The 22,318-nt window shown below is 46.9% G+C and overlaps 1 protein-coding gene across 1 annotated transcript in view; it reads left to right on the forward strand.

Moving 5' to 3' along the window:
- Nucleotides 1-22,318, forward strand: part of Pxn (Peroxidasin) — a 72,507-nt gene that overhangs the window by 25,483 nt on the left and 24,706 nt on the right. Inside the window, exons 7-16 of the mRNA XM_089552852.1 lie at nucleotides 1,223-1,386; nucleotides 3,611-3,728; nucleotides 6,630-6,820; nucleotides 8,316-8,603; nucleotides 10,886-11,002; nucleotides 11,737-11,901; nucleotides 14,576-14,842; nucleotides 18,297-18,584; nucleotides 19,552-19,785; nucleotides 20,483-20,727. Of these exons, the coding sequence (XP_089408978.1) occupies nucleotides 1,223-1,386; nucleotides 3,611-3,728; nucleotides 6,630-6,820; nucleotides 8,316-8,603; nucleotides 10,886-11,002; nucleotides 11,737-11,901; nucleotides 14,576-14,842; nucleotides 18,297-18,584; nucleotides 19,552-19,785; nucleotides 20,483-20,727 (2,077 nt within the window). The remainder of the gene's footprint in view (nucleotides 1-1,222; nucleotides 1,387-3,610; nucleotides 3,729-6,629; nucleotides 6,821-8,315; nucleotides 8,604-10,885; nucleotides 11,003-11,736; nucleotides 11,902-14,575; nucleotides 14,843-18,296; nucleotides 18,585-19,551; nucleotides 19,786-20,482; nucleotides 20,728-22,318) is intronic.

A 22,318-nucleotide genomic window follows, 5' to 3' on the forward strand; every position in this document is an offset into this window, starting at 1 on the left:
CACCTGCGGAATGTGCTCGATTCATAACCTACCGCATGAGGCTCAGTGGTTTGAAGAGCAAATACATGCATACCCTGGCCATATGAATCAGATGACCAGATGCGCTGTTTTTTTTTAATGCCCTTGAATTTTCTCTTACGTGGAGCACCGTCATAGATGGCGCAAACCTGAGTCACCATAACAACGGTCGGACATTCTTGGCGGACAGCAGGAAAGCATGGGACCTTCTTGTTGCGATGCAATAGGATGGCGGCGTTGAGCGAAAACCTCCTTAATTCTTTGCTGTTTTTGTTGTTTTGTTGTTTCAGGCTTTGTGCGCCTGCGCGTGCAAGGTTGAAGCCTTTATAACCACGAGTTTCCTAATAAAATTTTCAGTTGATAGTCAGCGCTTGTTTGTTTGCGTGTTTCTTCCCCTGTCTTAGTTTTTCGCGCTGTACATAATGTTGAACCTTCACCAACTCGCCCAGTTTTCTGTTCTCCTTAATTCTCGCTGTCGCTTTAAAAAAATTCGCTGTGGCTTAGCTTGGTTAAGCCCGGTAATTGCGAAAGCAATATCCGTACCTACGCCATGGTTCAGCTGGTAGTGTAGCTGGTGGTGGTGCTTGTGGTTAGACTTGTGGTGATGCATCGGTTATACAATCCAATCCAATCCAATCTAATCTAATATAATATAATGTAATCTAAGGCAATGTAATATAATCTAATATAATCCAATCCACTCCACTCCAATCCAATCTAATCGAATTTAATCTAATCTAATCTAATCTAATCAAACCTAATGTAATGTAATGTAATCTAATCTAATCCAATCTGATCCAATCTAATCTAAGGCCGCCGGTGGTGGCACCGCCACTACTCGCAGACGGCGCGAGATGGTCGCTCAGCTCTTCAGCGTGACGTCACACAGAGGTCATGCGAAAGGTCAATGGGGCACCGCCGCGTCACGGCAAAGGCTTGAAAGTGCAAGTAGTAAAGCTTTCGCTTTAAAAACTGCAATGTTGGTATCACGATTAGGTCATAAGATGCGGTTGAAGCGCAAAGCGGGAGCTGCCTAAAGGTTTCTCTGCATCCTGTCCTTCGAGAACACTAACATCACGCACCCAGCCGTTCTCTTGAAAGCCTCCTCAGAGCATTACGATTAGGAGTCGGGGGAACGTGAAGCTTTGCCCGCTGTTGCCGGAAAGTTTGTCTCTGTAACAAGCCACACTATGTTCTTCACCAGGCGGCTGGACGGCAACCCGCTGTCGTGCGACTGCGGACTCGTCTGGTTCACCCAAATGCTGCGCGAGAAGCAGACCATCACACAGGCCACGGGACAGTGCTCGCAGCCAGACAACCTCCGCAACCGGCCTCTGACGTCGCTGGACAGCACCGACTTCACGTGTGGTACGTGGAGGGTGCTAGGGGGGGGGGGGGGGGTGAATATGTCAACGGCCTATAGGCTATCGCTGATCTTCGCTCAAGCATAATTAACCAAATGAGGAACGGGAAATGTAAATTGAATCCGACAGGACATGCAATCCGCCGAGAATGTCACCGGTGGTTGTTTTGAGTAATTTAAAAGGCAGCGCAATATACTAGGACAAAATCGTAGAAACAGACAAGACGAGTCGTTTTGAGTCACAGAATATATACACAAAAGGAGAACAGACGCATCCAAGGGCGTGTAAATATTGCCAGGCGGCGCTCAGACTCAAAGACGTCAAGCACCAACGCCATGACAATATTTACTGAGAGTGCGTGGCGCGAGGCGGCTATGTGTGTGTATGCGGCCCAGCGCTGTAGTGTTTACACGCGCGCGAGGCAAGGCGTCGGTGCCCAACGTCGGTGCCCGTGCGCGGCACATCACGTGTGCCGCACACGCCAGCTCGCTAGGAAAGTGCGCCGCTGTGCCCGCGTGCGGGCTCCGTATTGGGCTTGAATTCATTTATACATTTCGATATTTTGGACAGCGTACGCGTACCCCTGTTCCGGAGCTCAGGTGCTTCATGCTTCGATGGAAAATGTCGTGGCTAACAACATCTTTTCCTTCCGTTTCTATTTTATGATCAATAAATTGCTAATAATTATAAGAGAAAATGGCGGACAAGGGTCGGGTGGAAGATGAGATTAATCAACTTCCTGGAACTGAGTGGCCACAGTTTACTCTGAGAAGAGATGAACGCAAACACTTTCACACATTGCACTACATCACGAACGGGGACTAAGGAAAAAAACGCAGAGGTTCATCGGTGGTCCTTCCAACCAACAACTTGTCCATGTTTCTGGCTGAATAGACGCAACTTTAATGACCACGAGCTTGTAAGAAGAAAAGCATAGCCTGCTTCTGGTTCCGTTTATCTCTTCCTTCGTTCTTCCGCTACTTTACAGTCTTTTTGAAGTGTGTCACGCAATACGTGCTGAGCAAATGCACATGTTCTGTTGTACAGTTCAGGAACATCTTGTTTTTAACACGCAAATGTTACCTTCCTGCGCTGGCACGCAAGTAGATAACACTTTATTCTTTAACTCCCTCTAGCATCCTAATACGGTATAAAGCGTCACTAGATTTCATAATTGGCTAATTATTGCTTCTTTAAAGCAAAACAACAAACTGAAATTTTCTAGTGCGTGGGTCCAACAGGTAGAGTAAGGACTCACAAAAAGTATGTCGGACACCAGTCGAGAAAAAACGGCTTTTCTTCGGAAAAGGAACCCCATCAAGCCGATGGCGTCGGCCGATTCTCATGAACCTGCTATCATGACAATGCAGGGAGTTGCAGATGAAAGGGGATAGTCCTATCTCTCTCTCTCTCTCTCTATCTATCTATCTATCTATCTCTCTATCTATCTATTGAAACGCCATGCACAGTCATGGTATCCGAGTGATAGTCCGATACAACTCAAGAATGAAGCGGCTTTTCCCCGTCAAAAGACCCCCTTCCATTCAATGGCGTCGGCCGATTTCGATGAGCCTGTCAGCGTGACAATGTAGGGCGTGGCCGATAAATGGGGATACCCCCTTCCTTCCATGGTCAGGGATCGTCCTCTCCATGCACTCTCACGCCGCTGCTTGCATTGTCAAGCTAGCAGGTTCATGAGAAGCGGCCGGCGCCACTTGCCGGAAGGGGTCCTTTGACACGGATAAGCCGCTTTCTTATTCACTTGAATCTGACTGCACTGCCACGGCCGCAAGCAGCTGTGGCACTGCAAATGTCTTAAAATAAAGTATATCTTGTCTATCCTCGATATGACGGTGCTGCAGACACATTGCTGCAAGAATACAACAAACAAGTACGAATATGCTTCCTACAGGCTCCTTTCATTCAAAGCCAGACTAGTTTTCTCACTGGAGTACTGAAAAGACAGCAATTTCAATGATCTTCTACATTAAGTTCTCACTGCTCTAGCCGCAGTGAAGCCCATGACAGGTTTAGCCCAACCATACATTGGGATGTTGCTTGTTTGCAGCAGCATCTAACACTTCTTTTTTTATTCGATCCACTTCGCATTCTTTAAAGCCTTTTTTCTTATTGCTCTGGTGCATTCGTAATTCTCTCGCCTTTCGCAAGTACAGTCAAGGAAATTTCTTTGACCAAAGATAGCAGCAAAAGGTTTGTTTTCCTCGCAGAGAGACCGCGCATTGTCCAAGAGCCGCAGACTCAGGAAGTGGAGCGAGGGGATGCAGCCAACTTAACCTGCAAGGCGGACGGGGCACCCCGACCTCACATCTACTGGACTCACAACGGGTAAACTGAGATCTTGCTGTTCTAATGCGTAATATCAACAACGCATTAAATTGGCCCCGAACCTTACTTTCAGCCGCCGTGGTGGCTCAGTGGTTATGGTCCTCGACTGCTGACCCAAAAGACTCGGGTTCAATCCCGGCCGCGGCGGCTAGAATTTCTTTGGAGGAGAAATTCTAGAGGCCCGTGTACTGTGCGATGTCAGTGCACGTTAAAGAACCCCAGGCGGTCGAAATTTCCGGAGCCCTCCACTACGACGTCTCTCATAGCCTCAGTCGCTTTGGGACGTTAAACCCCATAAACTAAAACTAAACCTTACCTCAGTGCGGCCAGTCAACCCATTCAGCGCTTGCAGTGCGGCAACATTGGCAACTCGGCCGAGTTCCATGCTCCTATGCTGCGTGTAGTGTTCATATCAGGGGCGTAAAGGTCTTTTGTGTCGTTTACGGCGGCTTCTCCAGTTTACCGAGGCTGTCGCAGAGAAACGGATAATGTGGCATCGTTACCTGCACGGCCGTTGGAGCCAGCCGTCGCATTGGATCGATTTCATTTCCCAATTCCTTCTTGTGCCCTGCTACCATTGGATTGGTAGTTGCAACATGTTACGTCATCACTGGGAACTAAATAACCAATGCCACTAGCCAGCTCCGGTTGCAAATGTGTAGCTGTTCCGTCACAAAGAAGCGCAAGAGTGAATTGCTAATAAGACTCATGACCGAAGACGGTTGCGCATGATTCCTTTTCAGTATTCGTCGCTGGCAGCTCCTAGCCTTGTGATGTGAGCGTATGTAGCTATAGATGCAATGTTACTCGGCGGCTTTGATGTCAAAGGCAAAAGCTTACCGATGTCAAGGAAAGTTATACAGGTCTACAAGATACTAAGGCAGTCGTCGGCAAAGATGACTGGACCTAACTTCTCAGCGCTTACAGCACGTTCAATTTTTCTTCTACACTGTATCGCTCGCAACAGGCCCCACTGATTATGTGAAAATTATCGCGGATGGCAGGAAAGTATTTAAGCTTCCATTTATGTGTTTTTTTTTTTGCGTCAAGCCTGTGGAACAAGCATGCAGAACACTCGCCTGTGAAGCCTTGCTTAAAGCACAAACCTCCAGTGCCGTTAGACGGCACTGGAGCTATGCGCTGTTTGTTCTGTTCAGCGCAGTGTTTCCTTGGCGTGAAACTATTGCAAAATCAGATGACATATTTTCACGGCTGATTTAAACCTTTTCTCTCCGAAGCGTGCCCCTATTTTCAGTCGCAACGCGTACCGGCCAGCTCCCTATTTTGTCCCGTCGAGATTCGGTGTCAGCTTATTAGTCCTATGTAGCATATGTACCGATGTTGTCCACAGTTTATAGCTAAAAACCATTATGTTTGTTTTCCCTTTACTTAAGGACCTAGAAATGGAGAAGTCCTGGCCTAGTTTGCAGGCCTAATATTTAAAGGACGACGAAATTACAGAATAAAACATGTTCCTTACGTTGAGCTGCGCATGATTATTTTTCTCTTCAAGGCATTAACAGTCATAATAATATCTCCGGGCGACTCAAGGACCTAGAAATGGAGAAGTCTTGGCCAAGTTTACAGGCCTAATATTTAGAGCACAACGAAATTACACAATAAAACACGTTCATTGCGTTGAGCTGCGCATGATTATTTTTCTCTCCAAGGCAATAACAGTCATAATAATATCTCCGGGCGAGCGTTTTCATCTGAAAGCCTGTAGTTCATGTAAAACACAGTTGTAGAGTTATTTCTTGTTTAAACTGCAACGCGAAAGCAGCCTAATCACTGACCGCGCTTTGCTACATTGCCTCTCAAGAGTTGTTAAAAACGTGCGCAATGGCATAACGTCACGGCAGCTCTACTCCCTGATGAGTATTGTCGTAGGAAACCCGATGTGATATTTGCAATGACGGGGCCATAGGCCACAAGTTAGAATCGGCAAGACTTGCTGACAGGCTTGTTGGTACACGGTCTTTTAAAAATGTTCGCTAAATGGACGTTCACAGAAAAAAAAGCCCTCATTTGGGTATCAGCGGTATCAAATTTTTGTCAAGTAAAATCCTGGTTAAACTTCCAGACTGCATTCAGAAAGCTACCACCAGGCGAACAAGGCACACTACATAATATACACTGGCTCCGATTTTTGCAAAAACAAATTCTTACCAGAACAGTTTTTTCTCTAAAACAGTGAATGAATGGAACAAACTACCACCGACCATTTCTGAATCGAGTAACTTTCTATCAGAACTGGAATGTCTTTTTTTTCCCAAGTAAAAGCGCCTTGATTGCACTGTATTCTTGATTTTTCTTTTCTTACCTGCCATGACTTATGTACAATGTAATTTTCTCAGTCTTTCTGTAGTAATGCCTCTTTACGTTGTACTTTTTGTACTTTGGACTGATGTCCTTTTTCTTGTATAGTTTTTTTTTCCATTCTTTTTGTGGACATGTATTCATTTGTTGCCAGACTTATTAGCGTTCAATTTCTGGACTTTTTTATTTTGTTTGTGTAGCCTTTTTACTTTGCACTGTTTTTAAAATGCCCCTCCAGCTAGGGCCAAAGCATTGGCCTGCAGTATGGTTAAATAAATAAATACATAAATTAATAAATAAATACATAAGCTCGTCTGGCTTCATTTACCTGCTATTAGAGTTGAAAGTTGAGCTTCAGTCCTGTAGTCTCTCCTTGGTCCTGTGAATGTCAAATTAGAGCTCAACATTTCTAAAAGTTAGAATCACGGCCAGCAGCATTACATAAAGGCAGCCTAGAAAAATGGCTCTCATAAGCATCTGAATGTCATCAATTTAATGAGAAAGTTTCATCCGTCCATAAAGAATAAAGCATTCCTGCTTTTTTTCATCGCGTAATAATCAGGTTGTGCTCTGAACCCGCAGTCTTGACGTTTTCTCCGGGGCCCGTGGTGGGATTGACATCCTCGAAGACGGGAGCCTGGTGATTCGCTCGGCCAGAGAGGACCACGAAGGATCGTACCAGTGCAGAGCCGAAAACGCTGTCGGCAGTGTGACGTCACGGATTGTGCAGTTACACGTGAGGGACGGCTTCGACAACTACGCGGAGAGACAAGGTTGGTGTCGCTTCTCTCTCGCGCTGCAGTCCAGGCACGCACCAAGCGGATGGTTTATGTAGTTCCCGCTAACATAAGCATATAAGCTGAGGCGGCGATTAAATAAACATAAACTGATGCGTAGAAGTGACGTAACCTAATAAGCCATCTTTCTCTCCTGGTTTCGTTTGGTTTATGGTTTGGTTTATGGGGTTTAACGTCCTAAAGCGCCTGAGACTATGAGCGACGCCGTAGTGAAGGGCTCCGGAAATTTCGACCACCTGGGGTTCTTTAATAACGTGCACTGACATTGCACATTACACGGGCCTCTAGAATTTCTCCTCCAAAGAAATTCAACCGCCGCGGCCGGGATCGAACCCGCGTCTTTCGGGTCAGCAGCCGAGCACCTTGACCACTGAGCCACCGCGGCGGGTCCTGGTTTACAGACCAGCGTATCTGTAGCTGTGAAAGCTACTTAACTGCTTAACTGGCGGCGTCAATACACAAGAGCTGCCCTCTCCGACATCATTAGTTGTCTACGGCTGAAGTATATTTTTAATTTTCGTGATTGGTATGTAAAGTATGGTGCAAGAAATTAATTTCGTACCGCTTCCGTTAGAACCGAATCAACCTTCGATCCATGGCGTTTAAATGTTAGAATACCCGTAATCCTTTCGGCAAGCATTTTCTCGAATTTAAATCACACACAGGGCTCTCAGCTAGGAAGTTGGGATAGTGCAGTGTGGTTGTGGCGGTTGCCATTTTCACAAATCGCGTGCCGAAGTAAAAGAAAGTACTCTAGTGCGCAAAGTTGGTTCGCCATTTGGCGATGCAATTATCGTTAGCGCAATACCTGTATATAATGCTACCCAGCTTGAGGCCGTTCTTACGTGAGCTCGGTGATGTCGGCGCCTGCTTCGCTGTCTGGGGGTAAATTTCAACAACCATGAGCATTTTCATGAGACCGAGTAATTCTTTGTGATGACGGGCCAAAAATCTGAGCTGAAATCGGCAAATCACAATTTCGTCGCGTCCGCGACAGCTTCTAGAAATATTTCTCTCTTTGACGTATGATTAAGTTAGAGGCTGCTGTTTATTTAGATGTTTATTCATTCAACTCTACCCACCCTTTGGCACTACAGGAGAGAGTGGTACTTAGGGCTGACAAGATAATAAACCAAAATACGTGTTCTTTTTCAGTGCTCTATGCGAGGATACCAACTGAAACATTGCTTAAGCATTGATTGTTTACAATGGCAGCAGTCAGTCCGCGGTTGTGTTTACATTAGTGGGAGTTCCAACTTTTCCATCACTGGCAGCTGGCGGCGACCTAAAAGAAGTCAGCTATAGTGAACACTCAAATCGCAACATTTGTTTGTTTGTTTGTTTGTTTGTTTGTTTGTTTGTTTGTTTGTTTGTTTGTTTGTTTGTTGGTTGGTTTCTTTCCAATACAAGGAAAAAGTTCATGCCAATTTATGCCATAAGAAAGCCACATCAAACTCATTTTCTTCTTCAGATCGCGCGGGTGTTGACGAGCCGCGGCTGGTGGTGAAACCTTCTGACGTAGCCGTCACTGCTGGCCGGAGCGTGACGCTACGTTGCCAGGCCACGGGACGGCCCACACCTATCGTGACGTGGACGCGTGACGGCGTGCCGGTGCTGCAGCACGACCGCTACCATGTGTCCCGGACGGCGGGAATGCTGTTGATCTCGGCCACAGACCCGAGTGACTCCGGCACCTACCGCTGCAAGGCCACTTCTCCCCTCGGGGAAGACAGCGCCTCCTTCAAGCTGGACGTGCAACGTTAGTGCAGTCTTTCTCGTCCGTGCAGTGAAGCAGCCTCGCTGCTGTAGGTGATCAGCAGAAGCCCCTCATCAGGGATACAATGAGAGGCTGGACATTCGGATCTAGTATCGAGAAGTCAGTACCATCCAAAAAGCACTTCGTTTTTAAGTTCATCCTTACAGCATACATACGAGCATTCGATTTCGGATGAACTGTGAACAAATGTTAACTGGGAACACATCAGCAACGTTGAAGTTTCGCAGCGTAATGTGCTCTCGAACTTCTCTGTCATAACATGATATTTGCCGATTCTACGTCGGTACCATCTTTTTTGGATTGCTCAGTGATAAGTAAAAGTTAATTGACTGCTCCCTGCGCGCACCACCGCAAAATTTTCAAATCAGTTGTCTGCACCTCTGGAAGCAAATACTGATCTTATTTTCAATCGCTGGCAAAACATCGGTTCATTGTACTGTCCGTGTTAACTGAGACATAACGGTTTTCAGCAGTGCGCTGAATAATGCAGAGGGCTGTCATGTACATTTACTAGGGAACTTGCACAGAAATTCAAACAGAAGTTTCAGCGGGTTTTCTTTCTATTTAAACTAATTAAGGGACACATCAAGTCTGTTTTTTTGCTGAAATAATTTCATTTTCCGCCGCAACACTCCGAGACAAACTCAAGCTTTAGGAATAACTCCATTTCTGCCCCGCAATACCTTTTTAATTATTCTTCTATTCCAAGAAGGGCAACTAACAGGAATAACGTTATCGACATTGAAATTTTGCAATAATCAATGACATCGGCTTCCCTCCTGCGGTAATGTTATTTGGTGCCGTAGTTTTGTCTTCTCATTTGTTACTTGTTTTCCTTCCACCTGTTTACCTGTGCCTGTCTATTTCATTCTGCCCGACTGTTGTTTTTTTCCACGGTTAAAACAGGACTCACCTTCCGGTTACGCATTGATGCGCTCTTCTCGCACCCTCCTCCATCCACTCGAACTCCCCTCCCACCTTGCGGTTACGCATTCCACTGCTCTCGCCATTCTTTCCTTCCTCAGTAAGCCTATACTCCTCCTCATTCCAAGGTAACCGCTCTCCAGGTAGTTCCCGTGGGAGCCAGACTCCAGTTAAGCATTCCCCTACTCTCATCATACCCTCTCCTCCCACGGGAATCCTCCTCCGTAACCTTCCCCGGTGAACCATCCTCTGGGCGCCCATTCTTCCACTCTCTCCATCCTCTTCTATGGCAACCGCTCTCCGAGTGGCTCCCCTTGGCAGTCATCTTCTGGCTGTGCGTTCCTCCGCTCTCACCATATCTTTCTCTTCCCCCCTAGCCCTCTTCCTTCCCTATGGTTACCACCTTCCGGTTACTCTGAATACTACTACTACTACAATGCTGAACCAAAGGGCACAGGTTTTTAACAGCTGCCATTGTACAAATTAATAACAAATGCAATACAACTGTGAAGAAAAGTAATTTAAACCATCGGGCTCAAGAGTAAGCGACGCTCTGCTCCGAAAATTCAAGAAACGTGTTTATCTCATACAATTCGCTTCAAAACTTCGCGGGCCTAATCTATTGGTAGTTATTGTCAGATTTATTTCGGTGTGCGATGGACAAGTTATTATTCCAGTGTGTTTAGCGAAATCCTCGGGATGCACTGGATGTAAACTAAGGGAGCACCTGCTCAGCATACACCCAAGCGCAGCCATGCAGTCAGAAAAGAAATCTGCACAGCTTTTACAGTAAGGCTGCTGATGAAGAAAAATCTCCCTACTTGGCATGAACAGTGTTGTTCATTGCGCAGCGCTGCCCTTGTTCCTTTCTAGAGCCTGAAGAGCGTCCGAGATACCATAGGAAGGAGGTGACGGCGGCTCCAGTCACACTCAGAAGTGCCTTATACGACACTTGCAGTCGTAAGTTTTATGAAAGTGAACGCGCGAGCACGTGGCAGATAACCGCAAACCCTACTTCTGGTGATACGTGGTAGGCTCTTTCTGAAACAAAGCGGGAAGAGAAAAGTGATCTCCAGTTGCCAGAAGCTGGCAAGGCAGCAGAACCCTTTCCACACGCTGCAAAAAGTAGCCGCTCCGTGACGCCACAAGTTTGGTTCGAGGCTATCTTCCACACGCTCACGCGTTCCCTTTCATAAAGCTGACGACTGTACCGCGTGTCACCACAAGTACGGTTCGAGATTGTCTGCCACACGCTCACGCGTTCCCTTTCATAAAGCTGACGACTGTACAGTGCATCGTAGACGCCGCGGTAATGCTGGTTCTTTTTTCGCCTTGCGCAGAGCCCCCGTACTTCCAGGAGAAACCACGAGAGCAAGATGTTCTCGAAGGCGAGGACGTGGAGTTCATCTGCAGCGGTGCGGGATCGCCTGCGCCGGAACTGTCATGGTACAAGGATGGTATGGTGCCCACTTGAGGCTAACCACTACATTTTAAGTGTTTTAACATTTGAAGGCCAATCATAAAGTCAACGTACGAGGTGAAGCGTCCGTGCGTGCGGGCGGGGTTTCCGGTTGAGCGAGAAGATTGAGGGAAGCAGGTTACAGGTTGCAAGAGCGGGAAAGGGGACGTGAGAGGCGTAGGAAAAGGCAGCGTCTGAAAAGACCAATCATAAATGTCGATGGAGGCACTGCCCTCGGACTGATGTCAGATGATGCCATGGGAGGGGTGTGGAGAGGCGCATAGTGTCGTCAAACTGACCAGAGGTGTTTTGCAAGGTCATTTAACAGCGACGTAGAAGTCGGGTGGCGGAAGTCTTAGCAACGTGCCATCAAAAGCAGGAGCGTTCACAGCGGACGGTCGCGAAAGTCAAGCCACTCGCTGCTAGGAAGGCGCTTTAACTGCGAGCAGCTGTAGTATGTGGAGATATTTGCTGAGAACCGTTGGAATGCAGCTATACATGCAGTCTAGCTGGACTTGATGATACGACATTGGTGAGTTCATTACGACTTGCAGCCTTAACTGCGCAACCATAAAGGCAAGCTATTGCACCGAATGTTCTGCGGCGGGTTGATATTCTGGTCGGTTCGCTTTCGCTGTTAGCAATGAAATCGTTCGCTGTACTGGTCATATTTTGTAAACAGGCATCTTGGGTACCTCTCGAGTTGCTTCCATGTACTCTTCTGGATCATAGGTCAACGGATCGTGGCAGACGGGGACAGTGTGAGAATCCTGCACAGCGGCAAAGTGCTGCGACTCCAGGAGGTGGCCAGGCAAGCGCAGGGGGTCTACACGTGCCACGCTGAGAACGCCGTTGGATACGCCGAAGCTCACGCAGACTTATCCGTCAACTCCAAGAGTGAGTAAGCAATGAGAAAAGAAGCAAGCTGCAACCCCAATATAGCCCGTGAGGCGCTTTTTCAGCCCTGTCGAAGTGGTGGTGATTACATTAGCATGGAGGTGATAATAGACGCCTTTAGTATAACGTATGAGCGCTTGCGTACGTTAAACACGAGCATTTCGCGGTAGGTTACTGTGGAATTCACAAGAGCGCTTTTAGTTTACCGTACAACAACCCGAACGCAACGATAGCCAAGGCAGCAGTGGCGCCATCTGGTGCTATAATGTAAAAGCATTTAGTGTCATATTTTTCGCGCGTATACTCAAGGCATTGGCCAAGCTTATCTAAGTCGTATCACATAGACAGCCGGTTGTATGGCGTCCCCAAATGAGTCGTGCTACGCGCACTGCGACGACGTCAGCTCGAACACGTGCTACGAGCACTGCGACGGACCAGCCACGACCGGTCGTGGGCCAGCTGACCGCCGAAAAGGCTACTTTTGGCAAGGCTATGGCTACCTTGGCGTAAAAATCCAAATCAAGCCAGTCCACAGTCAGCGGTGCCTCGTTAGGGTTAACAACGCCGGAATCGTTACACAGAATTCAAAATAGGGCAAGTTTATAACTCACTCCTTCTGCTGTGGGCGAGAGGAGGCAAAGTGAGTATCACATGTTCCATTTAAGGGCAATGAATATGCCTAAAAACCAATAACATTGGCAATTTCTCTCCGAAGCGGGCTACCTGTTGACAACTGTATTTTTCCTGGCGTACGCAAAAGCACGCACACTAAACTAGAAAAATAGAGTATGGAACGCGAACGTACATAAGACCCCGGTTTGGAATAGCGTTTGGCGCATGCGCAGTACGAATGACGTTATTTTATAGCGTTCGATATGACTTTGCGCATGTCTACGTACGCTATACTAAAACTCTCTAATAACTCACTACCGCGCTTAGTCTGAGTGGCGACGCCTGTAGAGTGAAGCATTTGAGGCGTCCATGTTATAGGATGCCAGTGTGCCTTCAAACAGTGTGCCCAAGCTGTCCAGCTGTCACTTTTTATTTTTATTGCAGCTATATTTTTTTCTTCCACTCTCACTTTTTGACATATCGCGCTACCTATTTCTATTTATTATTTTGGTACTCTATTTTTGCCTCCTTTGTGTTGTATTTTGCTTCTTGTAACCCACTCCCCTCTCCAATACATCGGCGATTGAGTGTAAGCAACAAAAGTTAAATACGCTTTTTTATTCCTTTCTACAGCTAAATGCATAAACTTTGACCTGTTCTTGGTTCACAGTGCATCTTGAACAGAGTTCAAACCGCGTGTGGAGCATCGCAACTCTGATTGAGTGCAAGAGTACATGTCGCCTATTGCTCCCGTTCTGTCTCCCAATGAAAAAATAATAGGGTCACTTAACAACTTTACAGACGTCGTATGGACGTCGATATACTTGACTACAGCGTTCGAACGCAGCCCCCTGGGATTGAACTTGCATCATTTTCGTGTGGTCTGTGATTCGAAACACCTCATTCCTGCAAAATGTATTTAACTATTTATGCTCCTAAAAGCTAAATCGGGCCCTCGAGGCAGTGGAGATTGTTAGAAATGCATAACCGAGGGCGCCGCTCGAGCGCTCGAGACAAGTGTGGGCCGTCCGTACATTTAGATAGATCCCCTGCTATAGCCCAGAGCGCCGCACCCGCATCAAACATGGGAACCGATCTTAGCACCTGAGGCGATTGGAATTTCTGTCAAAGTCGGCTAGACTTTTTACACGGCGCAACGTAAGTTGCTAGTGCGACAAATTAAGCTCTAGGTGTAAGGGCGGAACGCTTATATCAGGATCTATGCAGAGCAAATCAGATGGCACTAAAAACTTGTTTGCTATTGTTTACTTTTTCATTCACGTATTTACTGAGTCGTTTCAGCCTTTGTTTTAAGGCCCTACGCAGGAGAGTATACGATAAACAACAAAAAGGGACATAGCATGATATGTGCGACATCTACATCAATGCATTCCACCGATTCCTCATAAAACGTCTATTCCAACAATGCTATTGTCTTGTCCGCCGGGGCTGGTTTATTTTTAACTCATGCAGGGTGGTTGCAAGCGGATTGGGAAGGCGGTCTGGTTTGCACCGTGCTTTTTTTCACCAGTCTTCATCAAGAAAATTCAGGCCAATTTTATTTTCCCGCGGATTTTTTTTTTTTTTTTCAGTTTGAAGAACTAGTGGTCGCCGCTGCACCTCATTAGTGGTGCTGGCATTTTAGAGCACACCGCCGAATGAGTGCAGAACCGCATATATTTGAGAGTTTGCCCGCCCCACGGATACAAAAGAGACAATCTCTTTTCCTGAATAGCAGCGCGAACTTCTACGAGAACAGAAGAAAAACACATGGACGGGCGCTGCCTCGCTGCTTCTCTACTCGTCCACGTTCGCGCTGTTATTCAGGAAAATGTCGTACCAACTCGACCAAGCTTCCGCTTTAACGTCTTTTCATCTCTATGCAGTTTCGTATAGAGGTGATAGTTTATGTCTTTGCGCGGAGACTTGTGAGTAGAATTGCAGTTAATTCGCTATAACGAGTATTTTACTATAGATCGTTTCCTTAAAGCGAGTATCATATGTGAATCTCGCCATGTCATCCCCCTGCTCATTTTTTACGTCTCTCACCACGCCGGCACAGCTGCGCCTCACTTCGTCAACGCACCGGCCAACACGGAGGCAGACCTCGGCTCCAGCGTCGAGGTGCTGTGCATGGCAGAGGGTCACCCGGCGCCTACGCTGTCCTTTCGTAAAGACGGCCGCCCCCTGGTACTCGATGGACGGGTCAGCACGGGTCCCGACGGGCTTCGTGTGGAGCGCCTCGAACAACGGGATGAAGGCCGCTACGAGTGTGTCGCCGAGAACGAGATGGGACAAGCCACGGCACCTTTCTACATACTCGTCAGGGGTACGGTGCTTTGGACGCTGCTGCATGCATCCACAACGTGCTCTCCTGCCGCCATAGGTCCATTTCACCAGCCTCTGTACATCGCGTCATGCAGCAGCAAGCGTGCAAAATTTAGAAAGCAGGAATGTAAATATTATCACATTAGACAAACTGCAGCAGTGGCATCAAGGACGGAATGGGCGATTGTAATATATGACAAATTCTTCAACAGCGACTCTATTGATGCAGCACGCATTTCAATAGTGACAAAATTCAGGAGTCGGCGTAGTGGCGAAGTGACGAAACAAAAAACAGTACCTCAGCCGTAAATTTTATAAAAATCTTAGAACGCGGCCTCAGGTCACACGAAAGTCGTAGTTCGGTTTTTTGTTTCGTTGTTTCGTTGTTTTGAATTTTTGTTTTACCTCTGACAGCTTCGACACCGTTCTTTCTTTTCCAAGTTATATGATGAAGTTTAATCCTATATGGGTTCGTAGATATTAACATCATTTTGCGATATTCGGGGCGCCTCTTAGGTGAGCCCTTTTTCTGCTTACTGGTTTAAATTGAAAGTAATGCACAGGCGCGGTCAAAATGATAAGGACCACACCTCGGCTTTTGAACTTTAACCATGCGTTCTGTAAAGGTGTAGAGGCGATATCATGTCTTCATGGCCTTATACGCGCGCGTTCCAGCGGCATTTGCTTGCTTTTGTATAAATTACAATTTAAGTTCCGATGGGCAAAGCGTCAGACCGCAGAAGCATGCTCCGTAATATTCTGGTCACGACCTTATCGACGCAGTACCTGCGCCTGGCACAGTACCGTGATCCGGCATATCCTCTAAAACTTGATTAGAACTTCTTCATTCCCTTTCTCAAGTGAGGGTGCTGCCATGAGCATAGAAAAAAATGTTGCTGCATTAGGGTCATGAGTTCTTTCGCTACGAACGTCTTGTGTGCTCTGTTCTACTGTCTCAATGCCTTCATAAGTATGCATCAGTCTCTTTATACACATGTTTATTTGAAAGCGTATACGGCAAAATATATGTTTAAATCAAAATCATCAATAATCTTACGGTCCAACCAGAAAAACTTTGCAGCTGTTAGGCCGCAAGGCCCAAAGCACATTTAGACGAACCGATCAATTTGGAAGGCAGCTTAAAGCGCCATTAATTCTCGAAATGTTTATTACGTCGGGGCAGAGGGAAAGCGCCCTGACTTCCAATGGCGCTTAGGCTGCAGAACGGGTGAGTCTTCTTAAAAACACCTAAAATGGCAGAGTTGTTCATACGGATGTAAGCTTAGTCTGACGAGGATTTATCAAAGAAGGCACAGGAGACGGATATGTGGCAGGAGCGGTGGCCATACATATACACGTCCATGTTTAAAATGTGCTCGATCGTGCAGTTATACGGCACCATCCGCTTCGGTGAAGCTGCAGATTGGCTATATCTACACTGCGTATACAGTGCACAGTGCGTGCAGGGCAGGTACTGTGCCGCATCTGGTACATGTATTGACAGCCATCTGTTTCCTTTTTGTATCTTGCCGATCAGTTTTCTTTGAATACTGCTTCAACACTCTGGCAAAGTATTACTTGCAAATCATACGGCTTCATGAAAGCTCTTCTACGTCTTTGCTTTAATTATATTTGACTTCTGGCTTAAAATAACCGATAGAAAGACAATCAGTCACACCACCCGTGAGGGGTTGGCTAGAAATATCACCGACTAACGTTCCATTCTGAAGAAAGCAGAGGAAACGAGCAGAAAAGGAAATATTATGATAATAATAAACCACATTGAATAATGAAATTGCTATTAGAATGGTACTAAATGTACAGATTTCCTTGATCGCCAGTAAGAAAAATTGAAGTTCAGTGATTTTGGTCTGCTCAGTGCCGATCCCGACTCAAAATGGTAAATTAACCCCCATACCGAGCAAAATACGTTAACTAGCAAGGCCCGCTCTTTAGATTGGATTTGCTTAACGATTCCGCATATTTCGCCATATTAGTTTTTCTATGCGCCCGGTTATGCCTCCGCAATCTTTCTTTCTTAATTTTTTCGTCGCACACAACAATTTTCACAAAATTAAACCACCCTTTGCTCCGTATTTAAGGTTCAGCCCTCCAAGACCTCATCAACTTTCGCGCTGTGGTCCCAGTTACGGTCTTGATAGCGACCCTTTTTATTTCCATTATGGTGATATCTATACGGGCGCTCTTTCTCTCAGTTACATGTGGCCCTCGTCTTATGTCGCACTAAAAAGTGGAGATCTCGTCTGCTAGCAGTCAAGGATGCTACAAGCCGCGTCTCGGTAAAAACAGCCATGACAATCAGGCAGTAACCGCGCTCTCAAAAACCTACTTTCTGTGATCGTGTCACCTAGGAGGGCTCGGAAGTGGCCACTGTTGGCGGTACAATGTAATTACTGCTGTCGCTCCTTCGTATTGAGAGTGCCAAAAAGATGGGAAGTTTTGTTTAATTTTATATCTTTTCGTGCTGCCTTCAGGTATGTTTGTTCCTTGTATATTTGAACATCGTTTCACGTTTTAAACATTTGTTTCATGAGTTCAGTGGCTACACCGTCTCTTCGTTTTATTCCTATCTGCCTTTGCATCGGGCTTACTCATGACAAACCGGTAAACCACAGCACACCAAACTTTCAGTTTTCTTTCTATGGGCTCACTGCGGCCAATCTCGGTATCTATGCCGTTCAGTGGCTACGACAGTAAGGCAAGGTGGCTCATGAATGGTGGATCATGAATGGCAGTTTGCCAATATTCCTCAAGAGAAAGTCTACAACAGCTGTATCTTATCGGTACTCACCTATGGGGCAGAAACGTGAAGGCTAACAAAGAGGGTTCAGCTTAAGTTAAGGACAACGCAGCGAGCTATGGAAATAAAAATTATAGGTGTAACGTTAAGAGATCGGAAGCGGGCGGAGTGGGGGAGGGAACAAACGCGGGTTAATGACATCTTAGTTGAAATAAGGAGGAAGAAATTGGCTTTGGCAGGGCATGTAATGCGAAGGCAAGATAACCGCTGGTCCTTAAGGGTAACGGAGTTGATTCCAAAAGAAGGCAAACGTAGCAGGGGACGGCAGAAAGTTAGCTAGGCGGATGAGATTAAGAAGTTTGCGGGGACACAGTGGCCCCAACTGGCCAAGGACAGAGTTAATTGGAGAGACATGGGGGCGGCCTTTGCCCAGCAGTGGGAGTAGTCAGGCTGATGTTGATGATGGCGGAACCAAATTCTGGTCACGGCGTCTTTAGCACCTCATGCCTAGGCCCAAGTCTTAAATTAAGCGGAACATACCGCGCCGTACGATTCTGCACCTTACCCTGCCGAACCCTAGCATATCCTACCATACCATAAGATACCATACCATACAATACCATACCACATCATGCAATCTTTCACTGAATCTAAAAGACAGCGATGATCTATCTCCCTTGTGGGCGCATTTCAGATGACGTGGAGGTGGACAACAGCATCCACCCAGGGAACCAGTACGTGCTTTCGGCACTCCACGAGGCCGCGCAGTCGGTAGACCGGGCAGTGAACAGTACTCTCGAGGACCTGCTAAACAACAAGAGGAGCACCGTAGGAGGGCGCCACAGGCACGCGCACTTGCTCCGCATCTTTCGCTACCCGGACTCGGAAGCACAGCGCTCGGCCAGAGCTGCCGAGGTGTTTGAGAGGGCGCTCAACATCATCCAGGAACAGGTCGCCGCTGGCATGCGCTTCAAGATTTCAGGTGAGAGGGCATTTGGCTCGAGGATGAAGAAACGTCCGGAGATGTGTCTTGTTTCATTCTTTACATTTTAATTTTTCCGTGATTTGTTTAGTGTGTGGAGAATGGGTAGACAACGGTCGCTTAGTCCAGGGAGGTGAACTTCAAGTGAAGTAAACAACTTGTTGCGGACCCGAATCGGTTCGATCAAGCAGGAGGCTCACTGGATTTATTAGAATGGTCACACCAGGCCTCATACAGGGCTTGTCGCGATTAATATGATTAGCTTCGTACTTCCGTACTTGACTCATTTTGGTAGCAACGGTCGAACCCAGAAATAGTAAACAGGGTTAGGGAACAACGGCGATCGAATATCTTAGCAGAACTCGAAAAGAGGCTCAGCACACGGTCAAAACATATAATGTGGAAAGCAGACGCTCAATTGTCCGTTAGCATAACGGAGAGGATTTCAAGGCAAGGCGAAGATAGTATAATGTGGCAGAGAGCCAGATGGCCGGATGAGATTAGGAAGAAGGGTAGAAGGAGAACTAAAAAAAGGACGGAACACAGCGCTGGTTCCGTCCTATACCAACTTGCCCAACAACTAACATTACTGAAGATTAGGAAGATTACGAGAATATGCCGCCGCAGTTAACGCCGGGCACAGTTAATTTGGAGTCACTGTGTGAAACTTTTGCCCTGCAATGGACGCATCAGAGCTGATGATGCAGGCCGTAGAAACCCGTACAGCCCCGTTGTTCACTGCAACACTCCTCGAAAGTTGCATGCCATGATTCGCCATACTCAACGGCGCGACAGGTGCAAGGCCTTTAAGCTAACGGATGTGTTACAGCAAACGTTCAGGCCGTCACAGTCACCGACATCTGGTAAAGTAGACTCACGAATTCGCTTCACGAGTCCTCTCGTAGTGTCTACCACTTCAGCGTGTGACTATAGCTGCTAATGTTTCACTTTCTTCTGCGATACACAGACACCTCAGTAGACGACCTCCTGTCCCCCGGGTACCTTGACCTACTGGCCGAGAAGTCTGGCTGTTTTCAGCACCGCCAGGTGCCAGACTGCTCAGATACGTGCTTCCACAGCCGATTCCGCACCTACGACGGCACCTGCAACAACCTGCAACACCCTATGTGGGGCGCCTCGCTCACTCCCTTCGAGAGGCTCCTTCCTGCTGAGTACGAGAACGGATTCAATACACCCGTAGGTAAGGCGCAAGCTGCTTAACACACGTAGCGTCCCGTCTTCAATTACGACTGACTGGTAGGTTGAAGCCTACATTTATATGTCGGATTGCCATTGCCGGCATCAACCAATTAATATGGCTGATCTAATGCTTGCAAACGAGCTTAAAAATATGTTCGCCACACTGTGCCAGCTCTAGCTCGAGAATGCGGGCTTACGGAAAGGTTAGATATTGCGCGGTCTATGCAGGGTTACTTCGGAAAACCGCGACGCCACAAGGTAGGAATTAATCACTCTATGGCCCCTTGGGGCAGACTGCATGCGGCACAGTCATTCTCATTGAATTTAGGCATTGTGCTGTTCTTTATCTCAATAACCCTGGCCACTGTGCTTGAAGCAGCATCTACAGCCAACTCTACTATAAATTCCACGCATAAAAACTAGCTCCAGGAAAGCAGTTAACCTTATCACTTCAGGACTAAAGCATTAACAGTACGACGCCTGGGAAGCTTAGATTTTGTTAAAACGGGATATAAATAGAGTAGTTATCGCTTTGGTACACGCCGAAGCGCTGGAGTCGTTCTATTGGTAAGGTAATTATGTGGATAAAAACTTCGTGTCCCTCATTCACTAACATTAAAATCAATTCCAACGAACATCTTCTCGTAATGCCCCACGTATAACGACCCAGTGGTAACAATTTCCGATTTCTTCCGTAGGGTGGACTGCGGAGAAACCCGTCAATGGGCACCGTCTCCCACTCGCTCGCTCCGTGTCGACCGGTCTCGTTTCCACCGAGGTCGTAGAGGGAGACTCGGAGCACTCTCACATGCTGATGCAGTGGGGGCAGTTCCTGGACCACGACATGGACTTCTCCATGCCGGCTATCAGCCACGAGAGGTTTATAGACACCGTGGACTGCGCGGACTCGTGCGACAACGTCATGCCTTGTTTTCCCATCGAGGTGAGTCTTTCAGATCTCGGGTGTGGTACATGCCACATGCCTTCTACACTACGCCATAACTCTGGCACAGCATCGGGCAGGACATGTAATGCGAAGGCAAGATAACCGCTGGTCCTTAAGGGTAACGGAGTGGATTCCAAGAGAAGGCGAATGTAGCAGGGAACGGCAGAAAGGTGAGTGGGCGGATGAGATTAAGAAATTTACTGAGATATGTTAGCCGCAACTGGCATACATGGGAGGACATGGGAGAGGCTTTGTCCTGCAGTGGGCGTAGTCAGGATGAGAATGATGATGATTGCTGTAAGCACCCCAAGAAGGGGTTTCAAAATTTTCTCATGACTGCTGGAGTTATAATCAGCGATCTTCGCGGTATTCCGTCTCATTGCCATGGCTATGCGCGGCAAAGCTTTGCGTCTCTTTAGTGGAGAGAAGAATGTACCGTTCACGTTCCCTTCGGCTTCGCAATTGAAAATCTGGGCACACAACATGATTTTGGCCCGGCATTGGCGAAGGACATTTATGGACGCTTGGAGTTGTAATTGGTTATCTGCACGAACTTCCATAATATTCTCTTTCCTTCGTGGTTACAACTGACAGCATAGCTGTACCACACTCCTCTCAGCCTCTACGAAAATTTCAAAGCAAAGATGCCAGCCTAGGGAAAGCTCAACTGATTGGCATGACCACAGTGGACGAACTCGAGAGCTCTCCCGCCATTTTCCACTTGGATAATATCATCACTGGTCAGCACGTGAATGGGAGTTTTCGACGTCGATGCCGTACATGATACCGTTTAAACAGCAGAACGTTTTTCCCGGCAAATGTCGCAGTAGAATGCTTCTGTTTTTAGATACCGGAAAAAAGTATCTTAATTTCGAACACATCTACTGCATACCTCCTGCCCACGGTTCTGCTACAGAATGCACGTTAGCATTTCAGCTTATGGGGCTACACGAAAAGAGCATCTTATGGCTTTTTTCAGATTTGTTGCAGCGGTAAGGAGCAGGACTCTATCATCTCCTATTTTCACTTATGACAGAAACCAAATTTCTGAAATGCTTGTGTTGTGCTTTTTTAAGCCGAACATCAAAATAATTTCAAGCAAAGGGAATGATAAGCGCAAAAAACCCACTTGATAAGATTGCGCTTAAGATAGCTCACGACGTTTCATCATGCGACTAGATGTTGCCGATAGGCTCCTAATTCTTTAACACTCAGCTCCCTTTATTATTTTGCCTCCTCACTGTTTTGCGTGCTGCCAGAGTTTACAAGAAGTACAAAGAAAATTTTGATGAGCAGCGCTTAGAGTACCTTCTGTGTTGAAAAATGGCCGATTATTGTACTATGAAAACTGCCAGGAATCTTTCTTTTACAAGTTGTATTTCATACTTTTATTTTCCGGCACATTGTGACTTGAGTTATGCCAGCGTCACAACGTACACTCAGCATGAAGCAAAATGCTATCAAGGCAGTGGAGGCGAAACGCAAAAGGCGCCCATATGCTGTGCGATGTCAGTGCACGTTAAAGATCCCCAATTGGACGAAATTATTTCGAAGACCTCCACTACGTGAGCGTCTGCAGTTGTCTGAG

The sequence above is a fragment of the Amblyomma mixtum genome, chromosome 7, assembly GCF_055824585.1.
Source record: "Amblyomma mixtum isolate Tamu chromosome 7, ASM5582458v1, whole genome shotgun sequence".
Lineage (NCBI taxonomy): Eukaryota > Metazoa > Arthropoda > Arachnida > Ixodida > Ixodidae > Amblyomma > Amblyomma mixtum.